The sequence below is a fragment of the Acipenser ruthenus genome, chromosome 2 (genome assembly GCF_902713425.1).
Source record: "Acipenser ruthenus chromosome 2, fAciRut3.2 maternal haplotype, whole genome shotgun sequence".
NCBI classification, from domain to species: domain Eukaryota; kingdom Metazoa; phylum Chordata; class Actinopteri; order Acipenseriformes; family Acipenseridae; genus Acipenser; species Acipenser ruthenus.
Window position 1 is genome coordinate 264262 of NC_081190.1, and position 18947 is coordinate 283208.

The 18947-nt window shown below is 42.4% G+C and overlaps 1 protein-coding gene across 2 annotated transcripts in view; it reads left to right on the forward strand.

The window, feature by feature from the left end:
• Positions 1-18947, forward strand: part of LOC117403985 (dedicator of cytokinesis protein 2-like) — a 428344-nt gene that overhangs the window by 42534 nt on the left and 366863 nt on the right. For both annotated transcript variants that reach the window (XM_058985710.1, XM_058985720.1), the window contains 5 exons: positions 4087-4185; positions 4513-4585; positions 5511-5614; positions 14752-14947; positions 17874-17971. In XM_058985710.1, coding sequence (XP_058841693.1) covers positions 4087-4185; positions 4513-4585; positions 5511-5614; positions 14752-14947; positions 17874-17971 — 570 coding nt within the window. The remainder of the gene's footprint in view (positions 1-4086; positions 4186-4512; positions 4586-5510; positions 5615-14751; positions 14948-17873; positions 17972-18947) is intronic.

An 18947-nucleotide genomic window follows, 5' to 3' on the forward strand; every position in this document is an offset into this window, starting at 1 on the left:
ATGGTAAATGGAAGGGATTCAATTATTCTTGTGTGTCTGTGAGCTTCCCTCATTATTCATGGGACAGGAGCAAGGCCTGTGTGGAGGAAGAACCTCGGGAATTGATAATGTAGGGATTCCCCTTGACTCGCGGAGAGCTGCCCTCGCAAAGGTGAGACCGAACCGATCGGACTCCAAGGCTGGGAAGCAACTGATATTTCCAAAGGGAACCGAGCGGTGTGAAAATGGGAAAAGGAAAGATAGATAGATTTGTCCGGGGGTCCCCTTTGTCTCACAGAGGACAAAGCCAGCACTGCTGGGCTTCTTAGCTTGGGAAGTGAGCTTCACTTACCCCCAAAAGAGGACCCCAGCGCTATTTAATAAAATAGAGGTTAATAATGTAATGTAATATATATATACATATACACAGACGTGCTCAAATTTGTTGGTACCCCTCCACAAAAAACGAAGAATGCACAATTTTCTCTGAAATAACTTGAAACTGACAAAAGTAATTGGCATCCACCATTGTTTATTCCATAGTTAATAGAAATCAGACTTTGCTTTTGATTTTTTATTCAACATAATATTGTAAATAATAAAACAAATGAAAATGGCATGGACAAAAATGATGGGACCGCTAACCTAACCTAATGTTGCACAACCTTTAGAGGCAATCACTGCAATCAAACGTTTTCTGTAGCTCTCAATGAGACTTCTGCACCTGTTAACAGGTAGTTTGGCCCACTCTTCCTGAGCAAACTGCTCCAGCTGTCTCAGGTTTGATGGGTGCCTTCTCCAGACTGCAAGTTTCAGCTCTTTCCATAGATGTTCGATAGGATTCAGATCAGGACTCATAGAAGGCCATTTCAGAATAGTCCAATGTTTTGTTCTTATCCATTCTTGGGTGCTTTTAGCTGTGTGTTTTGGGTCATTATCCTGTTGGAGGACCCATGACCTGCGACTGAGACAGAGCTTTCTGACACTGGGCAGTACGTTTCGCTCCAGAATGCCTTGATAGTCTTGAGATTTCATTGTGTCCTCACAGATTCAAGGCACCCTGTGCCAGGTGCAGCAAAGCAGCCCCAAAACATAACCGAGCCTCCTCCATGTTTCACTGTAGGTATGGTGTTCTTTTCTTTGAAAGCTTCATTTTTTCATCTGTGAACATAGAGCTGATGTGACTTGCCAAAAAGCTCCAGTTTTGACTCATCTGTCCAAAGGACATTCTCCCAGAAGGATTGTGGCTTGTCAATATGCATTTTAGCAAATTCCAGTCTGGCTTTTTTATGTTTTTCTTTCAAAAGTGGAGTCCTCCTGGGTCTTCTTCCATGGAGCCCACTTTCGCTCAAAAAGCGACGGATGGTGCGATCAGAAACTGACGTACCTTCACCTTGGAGTTCAGCTTGTATTTTTTTGGCAGTTATCCTTGGTTCTTTTTCTACCATTCGCACTATCCTTCTGTTCAATCTGGGGTCGATTTTCCTCTTGCGGCCGCGCCCAGGGAGGTTGGCTACAGTTCCATGGACCTTAAACTTCTTAATAATATTTGCAACTGTTGTCACAGGAACATCGAGCTGCTTGGAGATGGTCTTGTAGCCTTTACCTTTGCCATGCTTGTCTATTATTTTCTTTCTGATCTCCTCAGACAACTCTCTCCTTTGCTTTCTCCGGTCCATGTTCAGTGTGGTGCACACAATGATACCAAACAGCACAGTGACTACTTTTCTCCATTTAAATAGGCTGAATGACTGATTACAAGATTGGAGACATGTGTGATACTAATTAAAGAAACTAATTAGTTTGAAATATCACTATAATCCAATTATTTATTATCTTTTCTAAGGGGTACCAACAAATGTGTCCAGGCCATTTTAGAATATCTTTGTAGAATAAGCAATAATTCATCTCTTTTCACAGCTTCTTTGCTTTATTCTATGACATACCAAAGGCATGCAAGTATACATGATAAAATAGCTTTTAATTTCATCACTTTTCAGGAGGAATGAAGCATTATTTCAATGAGCTGTAAGGGTACCAACAAATTTGAGCACGTCTGTATATATATAAATAACCTCTGGTGGTCCTGTCAGAGAGATGGCCCCCACTCATGGGCATACTAGCAATACTCTGTTGGGTAAAGATATATCATAGAGAAGAGCGAACTCAAGAGTCCACTGCAGTGGAAGACCTGCTGACCTGACTGCTGCATCTATACGGAAGGAATGCATATGATGTTTAATTGTGAAAATCTTCAAATAGGTGCTTTAGACTGAAATGATGTGAACGAGTCTGATGAAACCATACACAGCCATAACTGAATATCCCTTTTGATTACATGCTGGTTAAAATACTTTTGGCTGCTGAGGTTGCTGCCTAATACTGAATGAATAGGTGGCTACAGGATATGACGTCATCGCAGAACAGAGATAGTAATAGGAGCTAGTGCAGCGTCCGTGTAAACTTGAGCGGACGTGATGAGACTGCATGGACATGGAAAAAAACACAAGCCAGAGAGCAATGCATGACTTTGGGTTTAAATAGGGGTTTGGCAGATATTATTGGCAGGATGGAATGGGGGGGGGGCTCGATCCTGCCCCCCGAACCACACTAAAGGTTATAATTAAAACATGTCTTTGTACAAACGACTGGAGATATTTCAGAGCTCTCTATTTTTTTGGAGCTGTTTGTAGCTAACAAAATAGTTCTGTAACTCTATTTCCTCTCACCTCTATAAGTCTCAAATATGCAGAAAGAAAAAAACCAAACAAAAACACATGATATAGCAAACATGTCCTGAGGTTATCTGGTGATACAGCAGGTTAAAGACAGTTCTCAGTGTCCACATTTTATTCTCAGGAAGCCTGCTTCTGTTTTACTTGCTAGATCTTTTCACCTCAGCGGTGTCTTCAGGATCAAAGGCTGTTCCTGGCTGTAAAGCAGGTCAGGTAATCGAGGAAGCAGCTAGTTGGTAATAGTGACAAGAAAAAATGCACTGAAGGGGTGCCTGCAATTTCACTCTAACTGAAAGCAATGATGCAAACAGATTGCTGGAACCTAGCGCAGAACCAGATGTCATGGTTTTAAATGAAAATGGAATGTTTGCTAGAGCTTGTTCAAAGCTGCCGTTTTCAGTCCTGTATTGGGAATGGAAGTGGAATGTTTGCTAGAGCTTGTTCAAAGCTGCCGTTTTCAGTGCTGTATTGGGAATGGAAGTGGAATGTTTGCTAGAGCTTGTTCAAAGCTGCCGTTTTCAGTCCTGTATTGGGAATGGAAATGGAATGTTTGCTAGAGCTTGTTCAAAGCTGCCGTTTTCAGTCCTGTATTGGGAATGGAAGTGTACGACAGGTGAGAGTTCTGGAATTCTTTGGTCTGCTCCGAGCACTTTGAAACGGTGTCCTTTACGCTCCAGAGTGGAGAGTTTTAGTTCTCATTATTGAGCTGCAGGGTGACAATGCTCTCTGTATGCGTGAGTAGAGAATCTGTTAGAGATTGTAATCCAGCTTTGAGCTGCCCTTGTGAAGAAGAATACCTAGTGATTCACGGCAGCTCTGAATCCTCTCTGTCACTCACAGTGAAGGCTCTCCGCGCTCAAGTGGAGCTCATGTTATCTCACGCACCACGGTCGTACTCATTAACACTCACAGTGAAGGCTCTCCACACTCAAGTGGCGCTCATATTATCTCATGCACCACTGTCATACTCATTAACACTCACAGTGAAGGCTCTCCGTGCTCAAGTGGAGCTCATATTATCTCACGCACCACTGTCGTACTCATTAACACTCACAGTGAAGGCTCTCCGCGCTCAAGTGGAGCTCATATTATCTCACGCACCACTGTCATACTCATTAACACCACAGACTCATGGAGCCCCGCGGTAATCACTGGAGCCAACACTGGATGACTTGTAATAATGAGCAGCTCCAAATCAACAAGCCCTGCCCTCATACTGCCCTGTGAGAGACTATTCATCAGGAGCCTGCTGCACTGGAACGACAAGCATGATCATCATAATCATAACAGTAATAATAATAGTAATAATAATAATAACAGTAATAATAATAATAGTAATAATGATGATGTTCCTGTTTTTTTATGTCCTCAGAACGCTATCTCCCTGGGTACAGGAGACAAGAATGTGAGCGAGTTCCAGTCTACGGTGTATTACCAGTTGAAGCACCAGCACTGGATGGAGACAGTCAAGGTGCTGCAGTTATCACAGCTATGCCATAGAGACACATAACTAATTACTGTAGTTATTTTGTACAGCAATTCAAGGCACAGAATGCAGGCATTGCTTGCAACTTAACAAATTGCAATTTTGCATAAGTCTGCTAATAATATAGAGATACTTTATCTACAACCCATTTATTTATTTATGAATGAATTAAAAACTAACACACTTTTGATGTCGACATACCCACCTGCGAGACAAGACATGATACCCAGATCCTTGCAGCCCCCCGCAGCACTGATGGAAAGGTGGAGCTCTGGAAAGAACCCCTTTTCACTGGTGTTCCTTTTTCTACAGGTATCCATCCCTATTGAAGATGTTCAAAAGACTCACCTGAGATTCACCTTCAAGCACCGGCCCTCAAGTGACTGTAAGTGAGATTTGGTCTTCTATGAGAGCAGTAACACTGATGACAAGGTTTTGAAATTGAGGTTTGGAATGGCCTCTGTATTGCTTTAATTCACCTGGTTGTTGAATGTAAAGCTATGCAAAGTTTCAGACAGGAAACTAAACTCACCTACAAAATAATATGAGAATTTGATTGACAAGAAAATCTTTGCAAGTCAAGCTTTATCTAGTGCCAGCTACCAATAGCATTCAAGCCAGGCACATTGAACCCTTTCTTTTGAGTCTGTACCATGTGTTGAGCTTAGCTCCTCCTCCACACCATTGTCACCTCACCAGCAGGGCTGACGGTCAAACTGACTGTCTTTTAACTCCAGCTGATAGATGTGAATTCAGATTTCAAGGCAGCCCAGTATGCCCAAAATTGAAAGGCAAGACCAAACCAGCAAGTCAAAATGCTGTGATACAGTCTAATGACAACTGTTTTTATACAATCGGAATGTGGTTTTAAATCGCAAGAATTCCACCTCCGATCCCGAGAGAGACTCGGCCCTGCTCAGTAACTGGATGGATGGGAGATCTCCAGGGAATACAAGGGGATGAACTGCATGCACACTGGTTGGTGGTTCAGTAACTGGATGGATGGGAGATCTCCAGGGAGTACCAGGGGATGAACTGCATGCACACTGGTTGGTGGCTCAGTGACTGGATGGATGGGAGATCTCCAGGGAATACCAGGGGATGAACTGCATGCACACTGGTTGGTGGCTCAGTGACTGGATGGATGGGAGATCTCCAGGGAATACCAGGGGATGTACTGCATGCACACTGGTTGGTGGTTCAGTAGGGAGCTCTTAACGGTCACCCCAGCATGGTGTAGGAACTGCTGTATTGCAGGAGGTCCTTAAGTTCAGACAAGATGCTGCATCTCCTTTTTCTTGTTTCCTTAGCCAAAGACAAGGGTGAGAAGAATTTCGCCATGGCGTTTGTGAGGCTGATGAGGCCAGATGGGACAACTCTGAGGGATGGTGAGCACGACCTGGTTCTCTACAAGGTAAGAGGAGAGCTGGAGAGACCTTGCTCTCTGTTAGGCTCACAGAGGGATATTAACACCACACTTTTACATCCCCAGGTATCATTGTAGGCTACATCCAATTAGTGCACAGTACTTATTATATGTAGGCTATTATTTACACTCCCTGTGTATTAAAGTGGTTATTACAATATTATATTTAAAAACAAAAGCCTGGGGCATGCATATTCCATGTATAATAACTGGGGAATACAGATTCATAATCACCAACTCCTAAATGAAGGAGCGAGACGTGTATGTTATGCTCACTGTGTGGCTGTTTCCACAAATACCAGTTTAAGTAACAATAATGCCACACTGTTAGTTAGAGGAGGTGTGAGTCCATACAATGCACAGTAGGCTGTTAGCAGCTATTTAAATGCACATAAAGAAATGATCTAAATAGAACGACTCTCTAAATAATGAAGATTTAGATCCTTGCACCTACTGCACCTACTAGCTAGAGTATAATTAATCAGGAAATAGTGTTACCTGCGTTCTAGAGTATAATTAATCAGGGAATAGTGTTACCTGCGTTCTAGAGTATAATTAATCAGGGAATAGTGTTACCTGTGTTCTAGAGTATAATTAATCAGGGAATAATGTTACCTGCATTCTAGAGTATAATTAGTCAGGGAATAGTGTTACCTGCGTTCTGGAGTATAAGTAATCAGGTAATAGTGTTACCTGCGTTCTAGAGTATAATTAATCAGGTAATAGTGTTACCTGCGTTCTAGAGTATAATTAATCAGGGAATAGTGTTACCTGCGTTCTAGAGTATTATTAATCAGGTAATAGTGTTACCTGTGTTCTAGAGTATAATTAATCAGGTAATAGTGTTACCTGCGTTCTAGAGTATAATTAATCAGGTAATAGTGTTACCTGCATTCTAGAGTATAATTAATCAGGTAATAGTGTTACCTGCATTCTAGAGTATAATTAATCAGGGAATAGTGTTACCTGCATTCTAGAGTATAATTAATCAGGGAATAGTGTTACCTGCGTTCTAGAGTATAATTAATGAGGGAATAGTGTTACCTGTGTTCTAGAGTATAATTAATCAGGGAATAGTGTTACCTGTGTTCTAGAGTATAATTAATCAGGGAATAGTGTTACCTGTGTTCTAGAGTATAATTAATCAGGGAATAGTGTTACCTGTGTTCTAGAGTATAATTAATCAGGGAATAGTGTTACCTGTGTTCTAGAGTATAATTAATCAGGTAATAGTGTTACTTGTATTCTAGAGTATAATTAATTAGGGAATAGTGTTACCTGTGTTCTAGAGTATAATTAATCAGGGAATAGTGTTACCTGTGTTCTAGAGTATAATTAATCAGGGAATAGTGTTACCTGTGTTCTAGAGTATAATTAATCAGGGAATAGTGTTACCTGTGTTAGAGATTGTTTTCCTGCATTCTCCCACAGCTCCTGGTGTTATTAAAAAGCTGACCAGTTTGTTTCTGTTCCCCTGTGAGTTTGATGGCTGCAGGTTTGACTTCAGACCAGGGAAATGAAACACAACAAGGAATGAGGGGCAAACCGAGACGCTGCGGTGCTCAGCTTTCTATTAAACAAAAACACAAAAGAAAAGGGCACGTGAGCCAAACAGACAGAGAACAAACAATAACAAGTATTGTGCTGGTTTAATAACCAGCATGCTTAGCAATTGTTATTTTCTTCTGAATGGTCTTTTACCTCCTGTCTCCACTCTCTCCCTGTGCAGCCAAACTGCAGGTCTTTTATATTCTAACTAGCTATTAATGATCTTATTACCCCTCGGCCATAGTCTGCACGGGTTTACTAAGTCTGTGTGACTGCCAGCCAGTTAAACAAGCAGTAGCTGAGAGTCACGCATCCTCACAGGTAATTAAAATAATACAAAACAGTAATGGCAGCAGCATCTCACTCGTCTGACTAAACACAGCTTTTCACCATCATAAATATATTTACAGAAATCATAATACAAATACAAAATCATACAATAAATCATAATATATACATAGGAGTGGGGCTCCCCATCACATCCCCAAAGGTAGCTTCAGGTATGGGGACAGGAGTTTCTTTGCTTGTCCCTTGAAACATGCTTCCCACAATCTGATTGTATGAACCAGCTAGTGGTTCTGTATGTAACTCTGATAACTGTGACCTGCAGGGGTCTTTAATCTCATGCTCTTTAGGTGATAGAGGAGTCTGAGGCAGGCTCAATAGGGTGCTAGAAGACAGATCTGGTGTAAAGCAGTTTAATTTAGCAACGTTGCTCATGGGTTTAGGCGACTGCATCACAGATCCTGATTGCTGTGATCATGTTTTTTATTTTTTTCATTCTCACGCTGATGTTACTGAGCTCCATTTGCCTGTGAAAGGACTTTACTCACCAAACAGCACACCTGCCATCCAGCTGCAGATATAACCTTATGATAGCTTTCTGCACCTCAACACAGAATGAAAGGGAGGTCAAGCTGTTTGGCATTCGACGCTCGTTACAGAGATCAACTCTGTGATCTTTTATGATAGATGGATATTCACGCCCCGCCCCCTCCTCTGCCCCCATGCTAAACCTGTCATGTGCAATTTGAGTGTCTTGTCGGATGCTGAACTATCTTTTAATGATCACATCTGTCAGCATGCAAAATAGCATATTACCAATACCCCTGCAATGGCTCGGCTGGCATCACTGTCTGAGCACATCAGCAGAAGAGCCTCTGGAGCGTGCGATCAGCACAGCCCTAACTGATTAACGCAGGCCTCGCTGCTGCCGGACACACCTACTCTGCATGCTCCGCCTTGTACAACGGATACCAAAGCCACTTCCTTTCCATTTTCTCTGTAATGCAACACAAAATACAAGTCCTGCATATAATCATTATTATTATGACAATCATACGTTTTTTGATTGAATTTTGCTAAAGGCATTCAAATATTCCACATCCTGCCGGAGCGATCCCGTGGGCAGCGAGCGCCTCTTCTATTGACTGTTCAAGAATCCAAGCTTAGTATTCCTGTGCAGTAGCTGAAGATATTTACCACTGCTGTCACGGAAATGAAGCAGGTGAAGCCCCTGGCTGGCTGGGATTTCCTGATGCGCTTTTCATCTCACGATCGTCCCATCAATTCATGGGAAATCACGTACGCGCTTCGAAACACCCACGCGCTTCAGAGAGAGCTCGTTTGATGTTATGAAAGGTTACTGTTTGTTTTTTTGTTTTTTTTTATTGCTTGTTTTACTAATTTATCAGACTCTTAGAATAAACACATTTTAAAGACATTCAAGCGAGTGTTTTGGTGATAAGCAGTAAATTAAACTGCCAAAATACTTTGACAAGCTGTTTATATTCCCCGGGATGGTGGTGTGATATTCTCAGCTTAGCCCCCTAGACTTCAAACACAGCACACAGATGGTCAATTGACACAAATCCTTTTCTTATCTATGAAGATTTTCAAACCTCATGTGTCCTGCAAGAAGGGAACGTTGTTGTACAAGAGGACATTTTCTCTTGCTGAACCTAAGCAACAATTGTTGCCGTGCAACTAGTCTCCACCAGACCTTTGAACAGCAGGCATCCCTGAAACCCAAGAGGAGCAGAGAGGCTAATACAGCACTCTGTGTGGGGATTCTAGTACGGCAGGCATCTGTGTATGAAGGACTATTGGAACGAGTTGAAGTGAACAGCTTGTTTAGATATACGAGTGTCCTTGTAACCCACACACAGACTCTTGCAGTCCTATTATTATTATTATTATTATTATTATTATTATTATTATTATTATTATTATTATTATTATTATTATTATTATGTGTTTATTTAGCAGACACCTTTATCCAAGGCGACTTACAGAGACTAGGGTGTGTGAACCATGCAGACAGAGTCTCTTACAGCTGTGTCTCACCCGAAAGACGGAGCACAAGGAGGTGAAGTGACTTGCTCAAGGTCACACAGTGAGTCAGTGAGGGAGCCAGGATTTGAACCGGACCACACAGACTCCTATAACTCTTATGTACTGCTTTATTGCTAATATACAAGTAATTAAATGCAACTATAGCCCCTTTCATACTGGCATGCTCTACCCGGGTGGGAACCTACAGAGGTCAGGACCCGGCGTCACACGGGTCGGCTATGGGATTTCACACTGCTTTTGATTGACCTGGGTGACAGACGAGTGCACAATGTGCGTATATCAATGCCCTGGAAGCAGTTTGTTACTGACACTTCCTTCCAAGCTTCTCTGGATTGAACCGTCAGCCCAAATGTTGATTAGAGCAAATGTTTCTTCATCCCTGCTGCAGTCTGGCTCATGCTGTGTCTCAATCAACACAAATATGTCTATACGTATTTGTGGAAGTGAAACCTGGGTCGGGATCCGGGCAGGAGTGCCAGTGTGAAAGGGGCTTATATTTGTTTCTATTCATGAGCAACCTTTCTATAACTCAATTGTCCTTTTCATTGAAAAGAGGGAAAATGTTGAAGAAAATACCATTAAGGGGCTGCTAGGTGTGTGTTTGTGATGTCACTGTTTGGAATTGACGTTGAACTTCAGTTTGGAGAGGAGCCTCGGTTTTGATTTTTTTTATAGCAGGCAGCATCAACCACACTGATTTTGAGAATAAAGGCTGATGTCATCAATGGGGTTTCTTGTGTTGTGGAATATAGGCAGCAGTGTGGAGTAATGATTAGGGCTCTGGGCTCTTGACTGGAGGGTTGTGGGTTCAATCCCAGGTGGGGGACACTGCTCTGTACACTTGAGCAATGTACTTTACCTAGATTGCTCCAGTAAAAACCCAACTGTATAAATGGGTAATTGTATGTAAAAATAATGTGATATCTTGTAACAATTGTAAGTCGCCCTGGATAAGGGCGTCTTCTAAGAAATAATAATAATAATAATATAGCAGACGAAACATGCGCTCTGATTGGCTGAACGATCCTAACCCATCCTATAATTTTAATGAATATTCTTAAACGTTAAATAAGAAATTTAAATGCATGCTTGTGTTCCATGACAAAATGCAATACCTAATTACATACATGCTTTCATCTACATTAAGTATAAGATTGCATTACTCAAGTTTGTTTTCAATTTAATTAAACCTAATTATAACATAATTATTGCTTCAAATAATTGCTGTCTCGTGGCTCTAATTCAGAGACGAAAGACCGCTGCACAAAGTCAAAACAGAACAAAGAGTAATCGCAGAGAGCACAGGTACACGTTTGTGTCGTGAGGGCACGTTAATTGTTTTTGCTTGGGATTAAACGGCTCAGCGTGTGGTCTGATGTGTATATTAGCTCTCGGTTCATTCATCACCTCCTTCGCCCTCAAGTAAACCAAATTACCACTTAATTGACTCATAAAGTGTGGTTTGCTTGCGTTTCAAGGCCCTTTACTAGGTCAGAGGTAATTCATCAAATAATTAGGATCAATGTCTAAACCAGGAATCCATTTAAAGCAATGCACAATGTAATTAGAGCTTAAAGGAACAGTGAATTTATAAAGTGAAACTCCTGCTCTCTCTCTCATCAGACAATCCGCGAACGTGTTTCTCACTGCGTTTCAGTCATATGGCCTGTGAACACACACAGAGAGGGAGGAGGATAACCTTGTATTATCTGAACATACTGAAATTCTGGACTGGAGATAACTGGCTATTTTTTAAATATAACTGGGAGGGTGCGGGGTTTCACTGAACGCACGGGAGACAGAAAGTTAATTTGAGGCCAATTTTTATTTAATACACAAGGGGGCACCGTTGTACCGCGGACGAACAATACCAACACCGGTAAGGTTCTGTCCATGGCAGCATGCTGCTAAATACCAACGCTGGTAAGGTTCTGTCCACGGCAGTGTGCTGCTAAATACCAACGCTGGTAAGGTTCTGTCCACGGCAGTGTGCTGCTAAATACCAACGCTGGTAAGGTTCTGTCCATGGCAGCGTGCTGCTAAATACCAACGCTGGTAAGGTTCTGTCCACGGCAGTGTGCTGCTAAATACCAACGCTGGTAAGGTTCTGTCCATGGCAGCGTGCTGCAAAATACCAACGCTGGTAAGGTTCTGTCCACGGCAGCTTGCTGCAAAATACCAACGCTGGTAAGGTTCTGTCCATGGCAGCGTGCTGCTAAATACCAACGCTGCGAAGGTTCTGTCCACGGCAGTGTGCTGCTAAATACCAACGCTGGTAAGGTTCTGCACACGGCAGCGTGCTGCAAAATACCAACGCTGGTAAGGTTCTGTCCACGGCAGCGTGCTGCTAGATACCAACGCTGGTAAGGTTCTTGTGTCCGGCAGTTTACTGTGCACATGCAGGTGCTGAAAAGAATATTCAAAACAGAAGGCGAAAGTAAAAGGAAAATAAAACACAGTAACAAAACTACAAACAAAAGGTGCTGCGTCTTGCAGCGTCCCGCAGCCTGCACTGTCTGGGGCGGCTCGGGTTTCAGTCATGCTTTGCTGTTCCCTTGCTGTCACTCAAGGGGTTGCCCAGACTTCCTCGTCGCACTCGGGCACGTAATTCATTCTTTACTGTGACAGCCTTCCTCCGTCAGGCTTGCTCGGCTCTTTCCTCATTCCAGACCCTGGCGTTCCTGTTCTGTTTATTCCAGGGTTATGAACCCAGCTCCCGCTGTCATTTCTTCCCTCAAACACATCTCAAGCTTTGTGATGGCAGCCGAGTACCAGCTCCTTGTGCTGAAATGTGCACAAGTCAGCAGAAGCGGGTTTGAATCAAGGCCCTTTGGGGCACATTTGAACCCATTTTGTTTATAAATGTGATCATGTAGTGAGACAGGACCTCATTGAGAAGCTTCTTCTTATTTATAAATGTGCTCATGTGGTGAGACAGGACCTCATTGAGAAGCTTCTTCTTATTTATAAATGTGCTCATGTGGTAAAACAGGACCTCATTGAGAAGCTTCTTCTTACACTGATGCACTTCTTATTTATAAATGTGCTCATGTAGTGAGACAGGACCTCATTGAGAAGCTTCTTCTTATTTATAAATGTGCTCATGTGGTGAGACAGGACCTCATTGATAAGCTTCTTATTTATAAATGTGCTCATGTGGTGAGACAGGACCTCATTGAGAAGCTTCTTCTTATTTATAAATGTGCTCATGTGGTGAGACAGGACCTCATTGAGAAGCTTCTTCTTATTTATAAATGTGCTCATGTGGTGAGACAGGACCTCATTGAGAAGCTTCTTCTTATTTATAAATGTGCTCATGTAGTGAGACAGGACCTCATTGATAAGCTTCTTCTTATTTATAAATGTGCTCATGTGGTGAGACAGGACCTCATTGAGAAGCTTCTTCTTATTTATAAATGTGATCATGTGGTGAGACAGGACCTCATTGAGAAGCTTCTTCTTATTTATAAATGTGCTCATGTGGTGAGACAGGACCTCATTGAGAAGCTTCTTCTTATTTATAAATGTGCTCATGTGGTGAGACAGGACCTCATTGAGAAGCTTCTTCTTATTTATAAATGTGCTCATGTGGTGAGACAGGACCTCATTGAGAAGCTTCTTCTTATTTATAAATGTGCTCATGTGGTGAGACAGGACCTCATTGAGAAGCTTCTTCTTATTTATAAATGTGCTCATGTGGTGATACAGGACCTCATTGAGAACTTCTTATTTATAAATGTGCTCATGTGGTGAGACAGGACCTCATTGAGAAGCTTCTTCTTATTTATAAATGTGCTCATGTGGTGAGACAGGACCTCATTGAGAAGCTTCTTCTTATTTATAAATGTGCTCATGTGGTGAGACAGGACCTCATTGAGAAGCTTCTTCTTATTTATAAATGTGCTCATGTGGTGAGACAGGACCTCATTGAGAAGCTTCTTCTTATTTATAAATGTGCTCATGTAGTGAGACAGGACCTCATTGAGAAGCTTCTTCTTATTTATAAATGTGATCATGTGGTGAGACAGGACCTCATTGAGAAGCTTCTTCTTATTTATAAATGTGCTCATGTGGTGAGACAGGACCTCATTGAGAAGCTTCTTCTTATTTATAAATGTGCTCATGTGGTGAGACAGGACCTCATTGAGAAGCTTCTTCTTATTTATAAATGTGCTCATGTGGTGAGACAGGACCTCATTGATAAGCTTCTTCTTATTTATAAATGTGCTCATGTGGTGATACAGGACCTCATTGAGAAGCTTCTTCTTATTTATAAATGTGCTCATGTGGTGAGACAGGACCTCATTGAGAAGCTTCTTCTTATTTATGAATGTGCTCATGTGGTGAGACAGGACCTCATTGAGAAGCTTCTTGTCGTTTCAGCTGAACGTGGTGCACACATGTAGTGCCCGTGCAGTTGAGTTTTGCATGTTTGAATTCGCACAGCTTCAGCTGATGTCTACCTGATTAGCAAGCCGGTAGTTTTCTTACCGTATCCGGCTTTGTTAATAAAAAACGTTGATGACTGCAAAAGTGCAAGGCTTGTCTGCATGAGCTGCTACAGAGCTTATAAAGGTGAGAATTCATAATGGCAATGTATCCCACAACACTGCCCCTGACACTCTCCCACCCCCTTAATACATGTGATCGAGGCTGGGCACGATCCAGCTACCCTGCACACCAAAGCAAGCTTCTTAACCACTATCCCAAAGAGCGGGGCTCCTCTGCATTGATTCGTGGTTATAGAGCTTTGATCCTCATTTCACTGATGGGACAGTAGCGGCAGTGCATCACACAACACTACAAAAACAAAAGCCAGATTTGACTCTTTTAAGGCAGTGTCCTTAATCTGGAGATTACACATTAGATTTCAGTAACACTTTACATAGAAGTGTCTCTAATTGCTGTGCATTTACATAGAAGTTACTTAGATCTTTTTTGCATGATATATGTAAGTACGCAATTGTATCAGAAATGGGTTAGGGTTAGGTTTAGAGTTAGGGTTAGGGTCATTTACACATGAAGTACATTTTCACAATGCATAATAGCATTGCAATTCTGTGTAAGTACACATGTATTTACTAAGTATATACAGTATGTGTATATATAATGTTGCAGACAGTCTGTTTGAATGACCCTATTGTTCCAATGTGTGCATTCAGCTCGTAATCCCAGTGTAATTAACAGTGCTCATAGCCTAGCTCCTCTTCTCCGGGATGCAGGGCGACAGCAGAAAACTGGAGGACATCAACGTGTACAGAAACCTTCTGTCCACCAGGAGCAATGGTGAGCAGCAGAGCCGCCACTCCCTGGTCTCCACCGTGAAGGGAACCCTGGGAGGGGCCAGCGGGCTGAGCTGCAGCAGGGACAGCTTCCAGATCGCCACTCTCATCTGCTCCACCAAACTCACCCAGAACGGTGCGTCTGTCTGTCTGCTCCTAGCAGAGCAATGGAGATTCTGTAAACGGAGACACATACAGCATTGCACAGATAAGTGCAGCACAGGAGGCGGGGGCTCTGGGTGCTGTTTGGAAATTGAAGAGTAGGCAGGTTTAAAGGACTTTCTTTTTTTGGTGCCCTTACATTTTATACTGGAATATTTCTTGTTGCAATCACTCAGATATCTTTTGTTTTAAGTCTGTGTCAGGGTGCTTCTGTCCGAGTTCAGCAGCTACTGTTCAATTCTAATTGATGGAATAGGCATATGTAACAGAGGCTCGATCAGTGTCTTTACACAAGTAAGAACCAGAGCCATCTTGTGATCAGCCTCGTTTTCTGCTGTATTGCTGGCAGTACTCAGTGGTGCCCTTAACCCTTTCAGGTACAAGGGAGATAAGTGTTTCACAAATAAAACGATGCTAACTTTCTTATTTTTGCAAAAAGCTGCACAAAACAGTTGTACAAAACAGTTGTTCAAAATGTTTCTTTTAAGAAGAAACAGTTTGAACAACGGCTCAATTCCTTGTGTACCTGAAGGGGTGACAGTGCCAGTGCTTACTACTGAAAAGACACTTTGTATCCAGCCTGTGCTACATATGGCTGTGGCAGGCTAATAGAACTGATGAGCAACTCATGACTAAGGGGGAAAAAACATACACAGATTGCATAAAAATATTTATAAGGGACACACACACACAAGAACTCACTGCTGACCCCCAGCCCACAACACCTGCATTAGGCCCTGAGATGGGGCAGTGTAGTCTGGAAGGGGGGCTGGCATGCAAATAAGGTACCGAAGACGCAGGGATTGAGAAATGTTTTGGGAAAAAGCGTTCTTGTTTTGTTCATTAATTGTTGTACAGTGTCATGTTTCAGTAAATCAGTTACCCTTATGTCCTAGTTTTCAAAGATGTTTTCATTTATTGTTCATAAGTAATTACCTTTTGTTCAATGCCTGTTGGGGTTGGGAAGTGATTGCTGTGTGTGTGAGTGTGTGTGTTTGATGTGTGTTTGATGTGTGTGAGTGAGTGTTTGTGTGTGTGTGTGTGTGTTTGATGTGTGTGTGTTTGATGTGTGTGTGTGTGTGTGTGTTTGTGTGTTTGATGTGTGTTTGATGTGTGTGAGTGTGTGTGTGTGTGTTTGTGATTGATGTGTGTGTGTGTTTGATGTGTGTGAGTGAGTGTTTGTGTATGTGTGTGTTAGTGTGTGGATGGTGCTAGCTGTTGTTAGCTGCCAATGAAACTGCACTGTACTAACAGAGCTTTGGTGCGTGCGTCAGTCACTCCCCTGCTCACGACAGTATTCTACCATGGAGTGCTTTCCTGGTTAAGGATGAACTTATGATTGACATTCAGTTTGCATCTGCCCACTCATCCGGGCTCAGTTTAATGCAGCTGATGAGATATGAAGAGTAAATTGAAAGTTATCACATTAAGTCGCAATGCCTTTGACACTCGATGCACAGTTAACAGAATTCACAATGTTCCAGTGAAGAAGTGTGAGTGACGTATTACAGTATATTGTGTACTTGTCATCAAAAAAGAAAAGCCAAGCATTCCAGAATGTACAGTTCACAGGAATTTAAAGAGAAAAGCCAAGCATTCCAGAATGTATAGTGCGCAGGAATTTAAAGAGAAAAGCCAAGCATTCCAGAATGTATAGTGCACAGGAATTTAAAGAGAAAAGCCAAGCATTCTAGAATGTACAGTTCACAGGAATTTAAAGAGAAAAGCCAAGCATTCCAGAATGTACAGTTCACAGGAATTTAAAGAGAAAAGCCAAGCATTCCAGAATGTATAGTGCACAGGAATTTAAAGAGAAAAGCCAAGCATTCCAGAATGTATAGTGCACAGGAATTTAAAGAGAAAAGCCAAGCATTACAGAATGTATAGTGCGCAGGAATTTAAAGAGAAAAGCCAAGCATTCCAGAATGTATAGTGCACAGGAATTTAAAGAGAAAAGCCAAGCATTCCAGAATGTAGTGCGCAGGAATTTAAAACAAACGGGCACAAACTGAAATCAGTAGCCCTGTGTTGTGTGCATTGTTTCCCTCCAGTTGTTGAAGTTTGCCTGGGGTATGTTTCTTTATGTTTTCATGTAACCTCGCGCTCCCTTGTGCTTACACTTTGTATTTACTGAGCTTCTACTACTATGCTTTCCATACTTTCCCAAAATGTTCCATTCTTATCTGAGATTTACCATGCATGACAATGTTTTCACTATGCTTTAATAAGGATTGCAGTGTTGATCTATGCAGATGTAGTCACTCTAGGCTTTGTGCAGTCAAACGCAGTGTCTCAGCCACCCCTCCCGGTATAATTGCACTCGGCAGTCGGATGTATGTGTGCCCCTCAGGGCAGCATTCCCCTCTCGCTCTGTGGCTGCAGCGCTGCTTAGCTCTCCACTCCATTCCTCTCTGTCTCTTCTAAAGATCATTTTCAGAAAAAAGGCACTTTCCTGGGAGCTCAGGGCTGAACTCTCAAATTCTCAGGTGCTGTCTTTCTCTCAGCTTGTTTTTCTGTCTCACTCTTTACTGGCCTTTTCACTCACAATTTTTTTTTGTGTCTGAGCTGAAAATTAGGACATACTATAGAGCTGAGGGGGCTGGGAGGCAGTGTGGTCTAGTGGTTAGAGCTGAGGGGGCTGGGAGGCAGTGTGGTCTAGTGGTTAGAGCTGAGGGGGCTGGGAGGCAGTGTGGTCTAGTGGTTAGAGCTGAGGGGGCTGGGAGGCAGTGTGGTCTAGTGGTTAGAGCTGGGAGGCAGTGTGGATTAGGGTTTAGAGCTGAGGGCTGTAAGGAAGCAGTGTGGTCTACTGATTAGACCTAATGCATAAGGATTTTGTCCTGTCTGTATTCCTGAAAGCTGCTACAGTTTGTTTCTGAACCCCTCTGTCTGCTCCCTCACAGTGGACCTCCTAGGCCTGTTGAAATGGCGTTCGAACCCGAGCCTGCTGGAGCAGAACCTGAGGAAGCTGATGAAGGTGGAGGGAGGGGAGGTGGTGAAGGTAAGCGAATTCAGGACATGCTTGAGTGGATTGAGGCACAATTTACAGTCTTCTTGAGCAAGTTCTACTGAACCTGAACAAAACAGTTTCACAAATGTCTGGATCATTGTGAAGTCGTTCTGGTTAATATATGCTTTTACTGCATTGAACAGTCACATATATACCTTCCTAAGTTAACACTTGCACTGTAATTTAGCAGTTTTCCACCGTGCTTTTCCAATGATTATACTATGCATTTACCATAGCTGACATGTTTTTTGTATTATGCTTTACTATACCTCTATGTCTGACCTACAGTGCCTTGCGAAAGCATTCGGCCCCCTTGAACTTTGCGACCTTTTGCCACATTTCAGGCTTCAAACATAAAGATATGAAACTGTAATTTTTTGTGAAGAATCAACAACAAGTGGGACACAATCATGAAGTGGAACGAAATTTATTGGATATTTCAAACTTTTTTAACAAATAAAAAACTGAAAAATGTGGCAAAAGGTCGCAAAGTTCAAGGGGGCCGAATACTTTCGCAAGGCACTGTATGCCTGTCACTGTGCTTTATTACACTTTGCTGTGCTTTTACTGTGGGCACTTTTTCCAGGTTTCTGAGTGGCCATCAGGTTTGGGAGTTGAGAATGTGAATATTTCATGAGCAGTTTAAATGAGCTTGCTTCTTACTTGCAACACGCTTTTATTTGTCATCTGGGCTGTCACTGTGCGCATCAGTATTTCGTTTGGAGAATATTTATTCTGCTACTTGCTTGTGCAGTTACTAGCTCAGTGTATGTTGTGTTGCATCTTGCTGATGCTTTTCAAGTTCCACCGCTTTCACGTTGATGCAGACAGATCCGCACACTGTCTGCTCTGAGCCAGGTCAGGCCGTCCTCTGTTGTCTCTAAGGAGCTTTGTTTTTGGTTGCAGCGTCCTCAAAGGGGTAAAAAGTGTTTCCTTTTAAGATCGCAGCAGGTTTTTGTCCTCCTCT